Below are 16,650 nucleotides of genomic sequence, written 5' to 3' on the forward strand. Positions count from 1 at the left end.
TCTTAGTGAGTCTGGCTAAGGGTTTGTCAATTCTTTTTATCTTCTCAAAGAACCACCTCAGTTTTATTGATTATTTCTACTGGTTTTTTTTTGTTTCAATTTCATTTATTTCTGCTCTAATGTTTATTACTGCCCTCCCTCTCCTACTTCTGTTAGGTGTATTTTAAAATTACTTATTTGAGATTTTTCTTGTTTGTTAAGGTGGACCTGTATTGCTATGAATTTCCCTCTTAGGACTGCTTTTGCTGCATCCCATATGAGTTGCTATGATGTATTTTCATTTTCATTTGTCTCTCCATTTGATTTCACCTTTAATTTCTTCATTGATCCACTGGTTGTTCAGTAGCATGTTGTTTAGTCCCCACATATTTGTCACTTTCCCAGCTTTCTTTTCTTGTAGTTGATTTCTAGTTTCATAATATTATGGTTGGAAAAGATGCTTGAGATGATTTCAGTCTTCTTAAGCTTATTGAGGCTTGCCTTGTTTCCCAGCATATGGTCTGTCTTTGAGAATGTTCCATGTGCACTTGAGAAGAATGTATAGTCTGCTGTTTTTGGATGGAGTGTTCTATATATGTCTATTAAGTCCATCTGGTCTAGTTTTTTGTTTAAATCCTGTATTTCCTTGTTGACTTTCTGTCTGGATGGTCTATCCACTGATGTAAGTGGGGTGTTGAGTTCCCCTACTATTGTGTTGCTGTTAATTTCTCTTTTTAGGTCTGTTGATAGTTGCTTTATGTACTTTGGTGCCCCTGTGTTAGGTGCATATATATATTCATAAGGGTCATGTCCTCTTGGTGGAGTGTTCCTTTTATCATTATATTCTGCCTCTCTTTGTGTCTCATTGCCTTTTTTTCTTGAAGTCTACTTTGTCTAATACAAGTATGGCAACAGCTGCTTTCTTTTGTTTGCCATTAGCTTGGAGTATCATCTTCCATCCATTGACTCTGAGCCTATGTTTGTCTTTAGAGCTGTGTTTTCTGGAGGTAGCATATTGTTGAGTCTTGTCTTTTAGTCCATCCAGCCACTCTGTGTCTTTTGATTGGCGAATTCAATCCATTTACATTTAGAGTGGTTATTAATATATGAGAGCTTAATACTGCCGTTTTATTATTCATTCTCTGGTTGTTCTGTATTTCTCTTGTTTCTCATCCTGTGTATTTCCGACTGCCAGTTCACTTTGGTGTTTCCCTTTGATAATTGTCTCAGTTTTCTCTTTATTTATCATTTTTGTCTCTGTTGTGTTTTTTTGTTTAGTGGTTACCTGAGGTTTGTATAAAAGATCTTGTAGATGAGATGGTCCATTTTCTATAGCCTCTTATTTCCTTCTTCTAAGCAGGCTCCAGCCCTTCCCTGTCTAAGTTATTGTCGTAACAACTTATTCAGTTTTGTTTTGGGAGTTTGTGATTAAAATAAAGTAATTATAGTTATTTTTGATGCTTTCCTTCCCTTTGTCTTTAATGTTATAATTGTTTGCTAACCTGTTCTGATAGCTGCTATTCTGATTTTATCTGTCTGTTAATCTGCCTCCTCAAGGCTTTGTAAAAGCTTTTTTTTTTCAGGTATGAGAGTCTTTGTCCTTTTTTTTTTTTTTTTTTTGTGGCAAGGAAGATTGGTCCTGAGCTTACTTCTATTGCCAACTCTACTATTTTTGCTTGAGGAACATTGTCCCTGAGCTAACTCCTGTCCCATCTTCCTCTATTTTCTATGTGGGACATTGCCACAGCATGGCTTGATGAGTGGTGTGTAGGTCTGTGCCTGGGATCCGAACTCGTGAACCCTTGGTTGCCGAAGCAGAGCATGTGAATTCAACCACTGTGCCACCAGGCCGGCCCCCTTGATCATTTCTTGTAGGGAAGGTCTTGTGATAACTCACTCAGCTTTTGTTTATCTGGAAACGTTTTTATTTCTCCATTGTATCTGAAGGATAGTTTCACTGGGTAGAATATTCTTGTCTTTGCTTTTGTCTTTCAGTTTTTGTGTTCCAGAATTTTGAATATATCGTTCCACTTTCCTAGCCTGTAAGATTTCTGCTGAGAAATCTGCTTAAAGCCTGAGGGGGGGTTCCTTTGTAAGTTACTTTCTTCTGCCTTGCTGCCCTTAATATTTTTTCTTTGTCATAGACTTTTGCCAGTTTTACTAATATATGCCTTGGAGAAGGTCTTTTTACATTGATGTAATCAGGAGTTCTATTAGCTTCATTTACATGTAATTCCAGCTCCTCCCCTAGGTTTAGGAAGTTTTTTCTTTAGATTTTATTTTTCCTTTTTCTCCCAAAGCCCCCCCAGTACATAGCTGTGTATTTTTAGTTGTGGGTCCTTCTAGTTGTGGCATGTGAGATGCCACCTCAGCATGGCTTAATGAGCAGTGCCATGTCCGCGCCCAGGATTCGAACTGGTGAAACCCTGGGCTGCCGAAGCACAGCACGCAAACTTAACCACTCGGCCCTGGGGCCGGCCCCTGGAGCTGTATTTTCTGAACCCACTGCAGCCTCTTGCAGATGTTGCTGTCCATTGAAAGCTGTGCCAACAGGGCCCATTTACGTTTGCCTACTGGCTGCTGCTGCTTTACACACGTTGGTGCAAGTACTCTGGTGGAGATCCCCTGCTCTGGCTGACTGGCCCAGCTGGTGTGCCAGGTGTGGGGGGAGGGGCGCTGTCTTTCACATGCATGCTCCCATGTGCTCCCACTCTGCAGTCACTGCCCACCTGGGCTGCTCGGCTTGGTGTGGATGACCCCACAGTAGCTTAGCCACCTTGGTGAGGAGCATTCCCACATGTTGGGAGGCAACCCCAAGAGCACAAGTATTCCTCCAGAGGGCTGCCTTTTACCCTTTCTCTTCTCAGAGTTGCGTGCCAGCTGCCGTGCATGGTCCCATGCCCCAGATTGCTGCCACATGGGAGTGAGAGGAGATCCACTTACCTCCTTCCACTGTCTCCTGAGGGCTCCAGCACCCCCACCTTCAGACATATGTCTGTGTGGATCTCTCAGACATGTATTATGTTGTACGAATGTCCTCTGTTGGTTTATGAGTTTCCCTTTCATTGTATCTTAGCGGGGATGAGACTAAGGGAAGAGCTCACTCCACCATGATGTTGACATCACTCCACTACTTTTGTCTTTTTACCTTCATACTAGATTTATATGTGACTTACCCACCACCATTACATTATAGCCTGAATTTAACTATATATTTACTTTTACCATAGAGATTTGTACTTTTATATGTTTTGCTGTTACTAATTACTACCCTTTCAGCTTGAAGAAGTCCCTTTAAAATTTCTTGTAAGGCCTTTCTAATATTGATGAACTCCTTCAGCTTTTGCTTGTCTGAAAAACTCTTTACGTCTCCTTTCATTCTGAAGGACAGCTTTGCCAGGTAGGGTGGTATTGGCTGGCAGTTTTTCTCTTTCAGCACTTTGACTATATTGTGCCATACCCTTCTGGCCCACAAAGTTTCTGCTGAAAAATCTCTTGATAATCTTATGGAGGTTCCCTTGTACATAACAAGTTGTTTCTCTCTTGCTGTTTTTTTTTTTTTTAAAGATTGGCACCTCAGCTAACATCTGTTGCCAATCTTCTCTTTTTTTCCTCCTCCTTCTCCCCAAGGCCCCCAGTACATGGTTGTATGTTCTAGTTGTAGGTCCTTCTGCTTGTGCTGTGTGGGACGCCACCTCAGCACGGCTTGATGAGCGGTGCCAGGTGCAGGCCCAGGATCCAAAACCCTGGGCCACCAATGCAGAGTGTGTGAACTTAACCACTTGGCCTCTGGGCCAGCCCCTATCTTCACTCTTTTTCTTTTTTCTCCTCTGTTTGGATGAGTTCCACTGCCCTGTCTTTGAGTTCACCGATCTGTTCTTCCACCTCATGTAGTCTGCTGTTGAACCCCTCTATTGTATTTTTGAGTTCAATTATTCTATTCTTTGGGTCTGTGATTTCTGTTTGGTACTTTCTTCTATTTTCTTTCTGTTTGTTGAAATTCTCACTTTGTACATGCATTGTTCTCCTGACCTCATTGAGCATCTTTATGACCATCATTTTGAATTCTTTATCAGGTAAATCCCTCATCTCTGTTTCATTAAGCTCTGTTCCTTGAGTTCTATCTTGTTCTTTTGTTTGGAACACATTCCTTTGTTTCCTCATTTTCCTTGACTCTGTGTTGGTTTCTGTGCATTAGGTAAAACAGCCGCCTCTCCCAGTCTTGAAGGAGTAGTCTTGCATAGGAGATGAATCTTGTTCAGCCCATCCCTACCTCTTGGTTGTCTAGCAAACCTTTGTGCTTGTCTACCCCGCCACCTTTATTTAATTGCTTCTGGTAGATTATGGTGTGCCAAGACCCATTTTGCTATGGGCTTTTTCCTAACACCTGATGTGTAGGAGCCACTCAGCTAGGGTCTGGATTCCTTTCAGTGGGAAGTGTTCCATATGTAGCTGTAGATTGATTGTGTTCCACGAGAGGGGGTGAGTTCAGGAGCCTCTATATTGCCATCACGAACTGGAACACACTCATCCCTGTTTTTATACTGTAACAGCTTATATGTTACTTGTCTAAATATGCTATTGTTTCGTTTTTTTAAATTTATGTAGATTTTGTGTGTATTCTGCAACTTTTTTCTGTTAACGTTGTTTTGGAAATCTATGTTAATACTTATAAATCCAGTTCATTCTTTTTAACTACTGTGTAATAAGTTGATACAATGTACCCCATTTGTATGAGTATATATATATATCACCATTTCCCTTACTGTAGGACATATTCATAACTACAGTTCTGCAGTGAACAATCTATAACCTGTGCAGAAGTTTCTCTAGGATCTACATCTTGTAGAAGTGGTAAATCATGAGGTTTACGCTTTTTCACGATTGCCAAATTCCCCTCCAAAGTGATTGTACCAGTTTATACTCATATCAGCAATGCATGACAGTTTCTGGTTTGCCACTTCCTTGCAGATACTTCCTACTGTTTGTTCAAATTCAAATAATTATCCTATCTTCCACCACCTAAAATTCTGAGTGTTTTCCATTACTTTTATCTACCAAAACTTCTTTAATGTTTCTTTTTTATGGCCCTGAGCTAACATCTGTTGCCAGTCTTTTTTTTTTTTCCTTCTCCCCAAAGCCCCTCAGTACATAGTTGTATATATTCTAGTTGTAGGTTCTTCCAACTCTGCTCTGTGGGATGCCCTCAGCATGGCTTGGTGAGTGGTGCTAGGTCTGCACCCAGGATCCAAATGGGCGAAACCCCGGGCTGCTGCTGCAGAGTGCACCAACTTAACCACTCTGCAACAGGGCCGGCCCTGAAACTTCCTTCACTTTTTCACTTGTTTTTTTTACTGCAAGAATACTTTTCCCTCCTCTTGATTATTTCATCTCTTTCCTTGAGCTTGACTCAGGTAATCTCTAGGAAACCTCACCAGTAACCTACATGTTTCCCTTACTATACATATACATATGGTATCCTGTTTTGAAAACACATTTTACAGGAAAATGTTATTTTAATTCATTCTTCAGTTTCTAAAGAACAGTACATTATGGACATAGTAAAATAGCATAAAAACATCATTTAAAATAAATTGTGTAAGTCAGCTTTTCTTAATACCTTAGAGTTTAAAATGAATTTGAAAGATTTGAATTAAAAGAGAGTGAAAAGAAAAATAAAAGCTCAGGGAAATTTGAATTCTCTGGGAAAATTTATTTAGAAAGCTATCAAACTAATTTCTTTGACCTTAGAGCTATATTAAATTATCTGCTTTTCCAGAAAGGCATGAAGTACCCCTCTTCACAACTAGCAGAGGCCCAAGCACATCTTATAAACAATGAAACATAGAAAGGTTTGTGGAAAGAAGTGATTTGTCAGCTCTCTTGGGCAGTGTGGAATTAGGAAGGCTAGATTGCTAAATAGGGAAGAATTGGAATTGCTTAGAAAATGCTAAACTACATTAAGTTTTGCTTATAAGCATGCTGCTTTATAAGGTATGTGTGTATGCTTACATCCCACCTCCTCAGGACCTAGATAGGTAAAGGGATAGCAGACACATGGCTCAGACGGTTTAACATTTTCTTTCTCCCTCCACTACCGAGAGCACTTAATATAGGCCTTTGTGTGCTTCACACATTCCACATGTTGCTCCATTTTCAACCCAAAGATGAATATGGAACCTAAGTACCTACTTGAGACAGTACACATTTATGTGCATTTGTCTGTTTACTTGGTATGACTAAATATGAAAATACAGATTAGTTATAGGAGAGAGTACATTTAGCATATTCACAGTCAGTCTCTTTGGATCTGGTAAAAATCAGCTATTTTTTTCCCAACTTAACACTTCTGGCTGTCAGCAACTAATGGTATATGTCTCTTCTATGTTATAGGACTTGCCATGCATAGAAAGCCACCCTACAGATCTCATTCACTCTCGCCATCTCCCGTTAACAAAAACAAACCATTCCATATGGAGAGAAGAAAGCAGCGAAAGCCAAAGGAAACAGATATCCGCCGATTCCAAGCAAAGGTACATCTCATCTCTTGATTACCATTGGACAGCAGGCAATGCCTGTAATTAACATGCTGTTAATTAAAAGCTTAAAATTCATTTAATATTCTTGAGCTGAGTCAATGATAGAAAATTATGTGACTTAGCTTCTGTGTCCCCCATTAGGGATCATAAAACTTGTACTCATGATACTCTAAGGAAACTAACCTTGTCAGATCTAGCCCAGTACACCAGTGGATTAAGAAAGTATACATCATTGTGGGTTGATATTTTCAGAGAGAGCTTCAGAGACGAAGAAAATCTGAGGTGGATTAAACGTGATAGGCCACTTGAGTTACAGATAGGATGAAAGTGCCCAAGACAGGAATGAGAGGAGGTAGTTAGGATTCAACAAGGAGATGCTTTGATTACGTGATTGCCAGGGCAGACTCTTCTGCTATGGAACAGGGGTTTGGAAATGTAGCCTACGTTTAGAACACTTAAGTTGCTTCCTGTAGTGTGTTTTATGGTAGTGAAAACGAATTCAGATGTCTTACAGTAACACGTAACTTCAACTCAGCATGTAACTCAGCATGTAACTTCTACTCAAGGGAGCATCAAAATACTTACAAAAACTGTGAAATCAAAAAAATACAGTATAGAAAATTTCACTTTATGTCCCAATTAAATGTGTTAAATAATGTATATTTATTATATAGAGCCTGAAAGGGACTTAAAAAAAAGTGAATGGAATGGCAGGATCTTGGGTGAATTTTTTTTCCTTCATTTTCATTTGTATATCTTTTTAATAACTCTAATATCGTATGGCCTTTTTCCCTCTAGGCACTAACTGAAGCATTTGAAAGGGAACTAAGAAGGAATAAAGTTCAAGAGAATATTGGACCTCTAGGAATAAATAATGAGGAGGAAACAGTGGGTAAAAGTCTCTACTGTAATAAATGCCATCAGATCAGTGGAAAGTGCAGAGATGATCTTTTTAAAAAGAAAAAAGAATCAACAGGGCTTTAATCATTAGCTCCTTAGGAAAAGGCAGGATTTCATTTTATGTGTGGGATTTTCTCTTATTCACAGTGTAGCCAAGTTGCTAAAATGTGACAAGACATGATACCAAAGAACATTAGCATTTTTCCTTTCTGCCCGAAACTTCCATCAATTTTAAGAGGTTCTGTTGCTTAGCAGTTCACCAAGGGTTTAAGAGATAGTCTAGATTGACACTTTAAAGGGCAATAAGAGAAGATAGGAAATCTCAGTTGTAGTTCTAGGCCTGGTTGGAAGAAACCCAAAGCATAAGTTTTCCTTGCCTTTCAAAAGGATGGTTACAGAAATGAAATGAAAGCATAGGAAAACTGCTTATGCTAAAATATTCATGAACAAAACAGGATGTAAAGTACAGTGCGGTTACAACTAAACATTGTTTAACCTATTTGGAAAAAGTTGTCAAAGAAGCAAGTACTATAAAAACATTGTTAGTAAGTTGTATTTAGGGTGTGGGACTGTGGTGACTATGAAACTCAAAAAATATTCAGTGCTTTTTTAAATTCCAAGGGATACCAGAAGCCAAAAGCTGCTTTTAACTTAGAGTAGATAAATACTAACCAGATTTTAGAAATCTGACGTAAGGTGGTTTGGCTGGGGATTAGTTAGCTCTTTTGTCAATACGTAATACTTAAGATGTTGTATGAAAGAGTGATTAGACCTCTCTCTTATTTCTGTTCTGTTTTATATCTGCTTCTAAGGAAAAAGTATACAGAGAAACTGTTCATAAAGGAACTCCAAAACGTAGTCAGCCCTGGAAGATTTACTCTCGAAAAACCACAACTCCAAGTCCAAAAGGTGGCTTGCCAAAGCCAAATAAAGCAGTTCCAAGTAAGAACCACAAAATTGTACTTTATGGAAAACTGGCATCCTTTGAAAGTGTGTGTTACATTCCAAGGACACAGCACTGAAAACTAACATCCACCAGTTAGCTGGAGAACGTTCCCTCTTTTATAACTGCCATATGCTAGATTGCTATAAAGAGATATAAAACTCTTAAATAATACCTTCAGGAGGCCTATATATATTGGCACCAAAGGAGTGCTGGGGCTGCTACCTGCTGCTCCAGCTTAGCTTCATTCTGCTGCTCACTTATGCTGGTTGCCTTTTCTTTGTTTCTGGGAAGTTGGTAGAACCAAAGTGATGCTCCAAAGCAAGCAGATGGCCTGTCCACCTCCTGTTGTATTGATAATCGATGCCAGTGTGTGTTAGAGTCCTGTTATAAGGAAAACAGGGTCATGTGAAATGCCAGGGTGCAGTTTCAAAGGCTGCTGGTTTCTAACTACATCCCATCAGACAGAGACTTTGCCTCCCAGGAGGGCTGAGGAATCTTTGACCACACACAGAGCATCCACCCCAGGCGCTGAGTCTGCTGAGAAGTTAGGATGGACTTCACCAGACCAGCGTGTCATCAATCAGAACTGTTGAGCTTATTTTCTCCTTACTAGTAGTTGATTTACTCTGATCAAAGAAGGAATGCAAAAAGTAATAACGTACTTTTAGAATTGTTCTTTTCAGGAGCAGAACCACATCACTTAGATAAGCTTTGATCTACCAGGAAGGTGGGTTGAGAGTTCTTATTAAAAGCTGTCAGCAAGTATCTCAGATTTAGAGCATCTCGTTTTACCTTGCAGTGAAAGTAAACGAACACGGTCTCCTACCCCTGATGCTGGAGCAGTTTCCATTTCTCTATGTTTCTGGCCAAACACTAAGCAAAATGTGGAAACAGCAAATTGCACAGGTTGAACAGCTCAAAAAAGATGCATATAGAGAAAATCGATCAAAGAAGAAACTCCAGGATGAAGTAAGTTAACTGTCAATTTTAAGCATAGGAATATAAACCAGAAAAGGGAGGAGCCTATCCTTGAGAATCTAATGAATAGCATTATTAACCTCCTTCCCTCTGTCCCTCTTAAAGATAGAAGAAGCCTTAAGGCGGCATGACCTCCTTACTGCACTTGTCAAGAAAGAATATGAACATAACAAGAGACTGGTATGTCAGGAGCAAGTTGGGTATTAGAATTCTCATTTGTTTGTTTTGGTTTGGTTTTGCAGGGGACTATTTGCCCTAAGCTAACATCTGTTGCCAGTCTTCCTCCTTTTTCTCACCCCCGCCCCAGAGCCCCAGTACATAGTTGTGTCTAATTGTAAGTTCTTCTGGTTCTGTGTGAGCTGCCGCCACAGCATGGCTATTGACAGATGAGTGGTGTGTTCCTGTACCCGGGAACTAAACCCAGGCCACCAAAGTGAAATGCACAAAACTTTAACCACTAGGCCATCAGGGCTGGCTTTATAATTTTGAATTTATAAGTTATATCGATTTTATTTGTAGCAGCTGGACAATAGTCCCACAGACTCTTAATTCTGATACTTGCCTGGGGAAGCATCTAGGGCTTTCACCAAAATTGATGAGGGGGGAAGGTTCTAAGTGCTTTATTATATACACAGTTTAATTTAGTCTTTATGGTAACATAATGGAGATGTTTTCTCTGAAATGAGAAACCTGAGGTGGCTTTGATATCTTAACTTGCCCTGGGTCCCACCATAATCAGCAAGGGGCAAAGTTGAGGTTTTTTGCTAAGGAAGGTTAGCCTCGAGCTAACGTTTGTTGCCAATCCTCTTATTTTGCTTGAGGAAGATTAGCCTTGAGCTAACATCTTTGCCAGTCTTCCTCCACTTTACATGTGGGTCACTGCCACAGCATGGCTGACAAGCAGTATAGGTCCATGCCCAGGATCTGAACCTGTGAACCTGGGCCTTGGAAGCAGAGTGCACCAAACTTAAATACTACGCCACAGGGCCAGCACCCAAAGTTGAGATTTTAATCCAGGTCTATTTCTACCTCCACAGCCCCTTCGAGGTACCAGGTGGTTGTAACTTAGTGTTTTTGTTCCCTCCCATCTTTCTCCCAAGTAGAGAGCTGAGGTAGTTCACCAGCCTCCATTATAATTTGGATTGCGAATATACATAGTACAACATATCTTCTGTTGAGTATACTAAAGGGAGAGGACAGAGGTCAAAGACAGTATGCCAGACAGACAGATTTTAAAACCCTTGTTTGGAGGTAGAGACAAGCAATGAGAACTATAATCCTAAACAATTCCAGAGAAAGAAAGAGAAGCCATCTGAAAAACTGCATGTGGTACTTTGGTATGGGGGAAAAGAAAACAAATATCTGAACAACTAGGTGAAGGCTTTATGGACCTGACCTCATTTCATCTATACCACTTTGTAAGAAATTATCTAATTTCGTTAGTTTTGATGTAAATACTCTTGGTAACTCAAGCTTTGCTTGAAAGTCTTTCAGAGTGCTGTTTGTTTACTCCTTTTAAGCTGGCATCAGAGTGTGGCTTAGGCAACCCCCTGTTAGAACAGGGAGATGAGATCCTCAGTTCCACCAGGATCATTGCTGCTCTCTGCCACAGTGGGGGCTCACTGGGGCGGCACTTCAAATTGAGGTGATGAACCTACCAAATGCTGGAGGGCTTCTGGGGGCTGACGGTCTTTCACACTCTGTGCCCAGGCAGTAGGCCACTGGCCCTCTGTACCTGGCTTACTGCTTGAAGACATCATGATGGGGAGCAGAACAAATGATAACTCCAGAGTCTGTCTTCCTCTTGTCTTTACCTCTTTCTCCCTTTCCCTTTCTTAGCAAGACTTCAACGATCGCATTCATAGGCAAAAGCTAACCCAATCAAAGATAAAAGAAAATCGGCAGCAGATTGTTCGTGCCCGAAAGTATTATGATGATTACAGAGTTCAGCTGCGTGCAAAAATGATGAGAATGAGGACCCGGGAAGAAATGGTAAATACGGCTTTTCTCTCAAACCCTGTTAAGAAGGTGAACTTTGGTCTCTTGCCTTTTAGGACCACCTTCCTTGTGACTCTCGTCCCAGTTTGAATCCAGAATCCAAATGCAAGTCCTAAAATGCTGACTGTGAGGGTTCAGACTTGTCCGTGCCTCATTTTATTACTCCCATAGTGCACGCCAGTCTCTTCTCAGTCTCCACTGCCCTAAACTGAATGTGAGGTCTTAATTCCCTCTTACCCCCTGCACATAGGTTCTTCTCCAGTACAACTGCTTTAGGGGTTTGGAGCATGTTATAAAAGACAGGAATTTAACATGTTATTAGATGACCTAAGATTTCACATAAAACCAGGAAAATAGATAAAAAAAGACAAAATTGGCCCATTCACAGCAACGTGGATGGACCTCGAGGGTATTATGTTAAGTGAAATAAGCCAGGCAGAGAAAGACGAACTCTATATGACTCCACTCATAGGTGGAAATTAGTATATTGATAAGGAGATCTGATCGGTGGTTACCAGGGAAAAGAGGGGGTGGGGAGAGGGCACAAAGGGGGAAGTGGTGTACCCACAACATGACTAACAAAAATGTACAACTGAAATCTCACAAGATTGTAATCTATCATAACATTAATAAAAAATAAAAAATAAAAAAAAAAACAGGAAAATAGTGTAGGACAGATGTGCTGTGAGGTGTTTCCACAAGGTATTTGCTGTCTCATCCTAATTAAGCTGAAATGCTTAATCTTTTGGGGTTCCAAACTGGCAGTAAATTTCATTTCTAGAGTAAAACATTAAGGTAATTATAGTTAACTGGGCTAAATGCTCTGAAGTGGGTCATACTATTATCCTCATTTCTAAGGCTGTGAGAGGTTAAGGAACTTAACTAAGGTATTATGGCTGGCTAGTGAATGCATGGCTGTAAGAACCAGTTCTTTGATCAAGAATTCTTACTAATCCATGGATGACGAGGGCATATCCCAATCCTTTGAACAGTTAGTTGTCCTGTGGCCTAGTTAGATGATAACCACATCACCCTCAGTTATGCACAAGTGTAGATGCAGCATTGGTTTCTGCCCTGGGGTTCTTTTGTGTGTGTGTGTTGAGGAAGATTGGCCCTGAGCTAACATCTGAGCCAATCTTCCTCTATTTTATGTGGGATGCCACCACAGCATGGCTTGACGAGTGGTGCTACGTCCACACCTGAGATCTGAACCTGTGAACCCTGTGCCACCAAAGCAGAGCATGCAAACCTAGCCACTGTGCCACCAGGCCGGCCCATGCTCTGGGGTTCCTGCCCTATAAACTTGGCTACTTGAGAGTTCTTTTCTGAAAGTGGTAAAGAATCTTTGGGATACAGGAAAAGATGCTGAACACCATTAGTCATTAGGGAAATACAAATCAAAACCTCAGTGATACCACTCACACCCACTAAGATGGCTAAAATAGACAAATGTTGGCAAGGATGTGAAGTTGGAACCCCCATGCAGGGCTGGTGAGGTTGTAAAATGGTCAAGCCACTTCGGAACACAGTCTGGCATTTACTCAAAGGGTTTAACATAGAGCTACCATATGATTCGATCTTCATTCCTAGGTATATATCCACACAACCGCTATACAAATGTTCACAGCAGTGTTATTTATAAGAGCCAAAAAGAGGAAACAACCCAGATCTCCATCAACTGATGAATAAACAAAATGTAATATAGCCATACAGTAGAGTATTACTTGGCAATAAAAAGGAATGAAGTATTGATAAACCTTGAAAACATTATGCCAAATAAAAAGAAGCCAGATACAAAAAGGTGACATATTATATGATTCTATTTATAAAAATGTCCAGAAGAGGCAAATCTATAAACATAGAAAGTAGATTAGTGGTTGCCTAGGGAGAGGGAAGAATGGGGAATGGTTGCTAATGGGTACAGGTTTCTTTTGGAGTGATGAAAATGTTATGACATTAGTGGTGATGGTTGTACAACTCTGAATATACTAAAACCTACTGAATTATACATCTTTAAAGGGTGGATTTTATGGTATGCAAATTATATCTCAATAAAGCTGTTATTTAAAAAAATCTTTGTGAAATACAATCAATCAGTATATGCCTCCACTTGGGCAAAATGATTATATTCTTCCATGCAAGTTCAGCATAACTTTATTCTTCTGCCTAAATAACTGACAGATATTTAAGAAACTGTTTGAAGAAGGTTTACAAATTCAAAAGCAAAGATTACGAGACCTAAGAAACTATGCCAAAGAAAAGCGAGATGAACAAAAGAGACAGCACCAAAATGAACTGGACTCGATGGAGAACTACTATAAAGACCAGGTGGGCGCGCTGTTGCTTGTTTACATTCTCCTGACCACCCTGGGTCAAGTCAGCTCAGTCTGTTGAACAATAAACCTCCACTTATTAACTCAGAACTCGTCACTATACAGGTTAGGCTGACCCCATGTTCAAGATTGAAATTTAAAATAAGCTAGTGCTTGAACACAGTACAGAATCTAGAGTCTATATTGCCCTATTTCCATTAAAATAAAGATTTTAAGCCTATGAACATTAGGCTATTCTATACAAACAGAAGTATAAGAACTGTTATATTTGGACTACAGACAAGTCTAAGATTTGGTTTTTTTCTTTCTTGTAAACAGTTTTCATTGCTGGCAGAAGCCATATCACAGGAACGTCAAGAACTCAGAGCCAGAGAGAAAGCCCAGGCCCAGGTAATAATAGGATAAAAATTATTTATTGACACTTTTAGGAAATATAAACAACCGTATTACACCTTGTAAGGGGAATGGAGAGAATACTATTAAGAAGATCCATCTAGGATCCAAAACATTTATCCTATGATTTTAACTTTACCTGTCAGGTCTCTGTAAGAGCTGCTGCTAAATTATTAAAACCACTCCAGGAGCTTGATGAGCTGGAAGGTGGAGAGGGAATAAAAACATATGAGGGCCTGGAGAAATGTGAATGGCAGGATGACATGAATTCTCTTTTAGACATTATATAAGGTGAAGAGAGAGCTGAGATCTAAGATGGAGAAGGAAATTCAGCAACTGCAGAACATGATAACACAGCACGACGATGATGCTTTCTTCCGGGAATTGGAAGCTGAGCGCTTCAGATCTCGCCTGCATCTGGCTTCCTTTCAGTACAGTAAAAATCCTTTCCCATGAGACCAGACTTTATAAGTAATGTTTCTGGAGAACTTTACCGGGGGCAGAGCTAGAATTGAGCCAGTAAACAATCTAAACCAAAAGAAAGAATCATTTCTAAATGCCTTATCTATGTATTCATTCCAATACTTTTTATGAGATTTTTTAAAATAAAAATTTTCTTAAAGTTTACTGCTTTCGAATTTATGTCCTAAAACCTTAAAAGGGGGAATAAAGGCACACATTCTTCATTAGTCATATTTGCACTAAGACAATTAATAAGCCTTGATTGAGCAGCCAGCCTCCTGAAGCCTTTTGCTGTAGGTCAACAAAAACAAAACAAAAAACCCCTGCACGAATGGGTATCATTTATATAATCAATATAATCAATATAGAAAAAGTACGGAAGAATCCCAAATGTTTAATAGTAGGTGTCACTCTGAGTGGTAGAATATATAAACTCTTTGCTTAATGTACCCTAATATTATTTGAATTTTTTTAGAACAAAGTGATGCTTTTATAATTTTTTTTAAATGTTACATGTTTTAGGAGGACTCTGAAGTTGCTAGTTCTGCCAGCTATTTACCAAGCTAAGAAGTAACTAGGAACAACCAAAAAAGGAGGCGTGAGGAAATTTACCAGGGGAGGGAGAGGATTGCTAAGCGAAGGTCAGAGAATAGGAGAGAAGACAAGATGCCAGTGTATTTTCAAAAAACAGAGCCAATGAAGTGGTAACTAACTCAGCAAGTGGAGAATGCTGCAATCCACGTACCTGTGGAGAGTGAATTGTACATGAAGCCACTTTGCCCAGAAGAACCCAGAAAAAGCTCAAAATGATAATGCCTGCATTTGAAAAGTTATTTAGAACTGATATAACTGTATTGGGGGGGGGGGGTTACACAGTGAGGTAGTTAATGTGAGAGCTAAATCCTTTACCATAAAAAACTAACCAGACTGTACCTAAAATTAGTGAAGAACAGTATTAGCATATCATTTAGAAATATGGAAGCAAATATCAGAAAAGCTGACTGAAGATTTGGAAGTAGTGGCCTCTGGAAAGCAAGACTGGGGATGAGGGGAACAAGTGATGAAGACGTGTTTTTTTTTAAGCCTCTTTAACTCTGTCTGTCTAGCTGTGTATGTATTACTACATCGTGTGGGGCACTGGGGAACTAGCTGCCTCCTCTTACAAACGCAGAAAGGGAAAGGAAGAACCAGTGCTGAGGTGAGGCAGGAGAACAGAGTCTTTGGTGAAGGGGCCGAGGGTGTAGAAATTTATTTGCAATGGAAAGAGGCATCACAGTAAAAAACAGTTAGGGGGAGATCCACAATGGGAGAATGAGAAGGGTAGGGCAGATAGAAGATGGAGTTGTTAAGAGAATGATATAAACTAAAGGAGGAATCCCAAATTGAGGCTTAAGCTGCAGCTTACAGAAGGATCTATTAGATCCGAAATCTAGACAGACATGCTGAAAACATGTTTTATCTGGCATTTTAAGCCATTCGAACCATTACCCAAGCTAGTTTGATGTGATCAGTTTCTTGTCTTAAAAAATATTAAACTGCCTTTAAAACTTTGCCCTCTGAAGAAGAACAAAGCTGAAGGCATCATGCTCCCTGATACCAAACTATAGTCAAAGCTGTAGTAATCAAAAAAGTATGGTATTGGCACAAAAAGAGACACAAAGATCAATGGAACAGAATAAAGAGCCCAGAAATAAACTCACCTGTATATGGTCAATTAAGACACAGGAGCCAAAAGTATACAATGGCAAAAGGACAGTCCCTTCAATAAACAGTGTTGGGAAAACTGGACAGCCATGTGTGAAAGAATGACACTGGACCACTATCTCATACCACACAAAAATTAACTCAGAATGGATTAGTCTTGAATGTAAGGCCTGGAACCATAAAACGCCTAGAAGAAAACACAGGTGGTGAGCTTGTTGACATTAGTCTGGGCAATGATTTTTTGGATTCAACACCAAAAGCAAAACTCAAGAAGGACTCCGTCAAACTAAAAAGCATATGCACGACAAAGGAAACCATCAACAAAATGAAGAGGCAACTACCCAATGGGAGAAAATATTTGCAAAGCACATATCTGATAATAGCCAACATATATGAAGAACTCATACAACTCAATAGT

The 16,650-nt window shown here is 39.8% G+C and overlaps 1 protein-coding gene across 1 annotated transcript in view; it reads left to right on the forward strand.

Moving 5' to 3' along the window:
- Window positions 1–14,693, forward strand: part of CEP95 (centrosomal protein 95) — a 39,920-nt gene extending 25,227 nt beyond the window's left edge. The window contains exons 12-20 of the mRNA XM_046676054.1: window positions 6,373–6,512; window positions 7,317–7,406; window positions 8,231–8,360; window positions 9,164–9,333; window positions 9,448–9,522; window positions 11,182–11,334; window positions 13,522–13,668; window positions 13,992–14,063; window positions 14,346–14,693. Of these exons, the coding sequence (XP_046532010.1) occupies window positions 6,373–6,512; window positions 7,317–7,406; window positions 8,231–8,360; window positions 9,164–9,333; window positions 9,448–9,522; window positions 11,182–11,334; window positions 13,522–13,668; window positions 13,992–14,063; window positions 14,346–14,522 (1,154 nt within the window). The 3' untranslated portion in view covers window positions 14,523–14,693. The remainder of the gene's footprint in view (window positions 1–6,372; window positions 6,513–7,316; window positions 7,407–8,230; window positions 8,361–9,163; window positions 9,334–9,447; window positions 9,523–11,181; window positions 11,335–13,521; window positions 13,669–13,991; window positions 14,064–14,345) is intronic.
- The last annotated feature ends 1,957 nt before the right edge of the window (window positions 14,694–16,650 follow it).

This window comes from Equus quagga, chromosome 11, assembly GCF_021613505.1.
Source record: "Equus quagga isolate Etosha38 chromosome 11, UCLA_HA_Equagga_1.0, whole genome shotgun sequence".
NCBI classification, from domain to species: domain Eukaryota; kingdom Metazoa; phylum Chordata; class Mammalia; order Perissodactyla; family Equidae; genus Equus; species Equus quagga.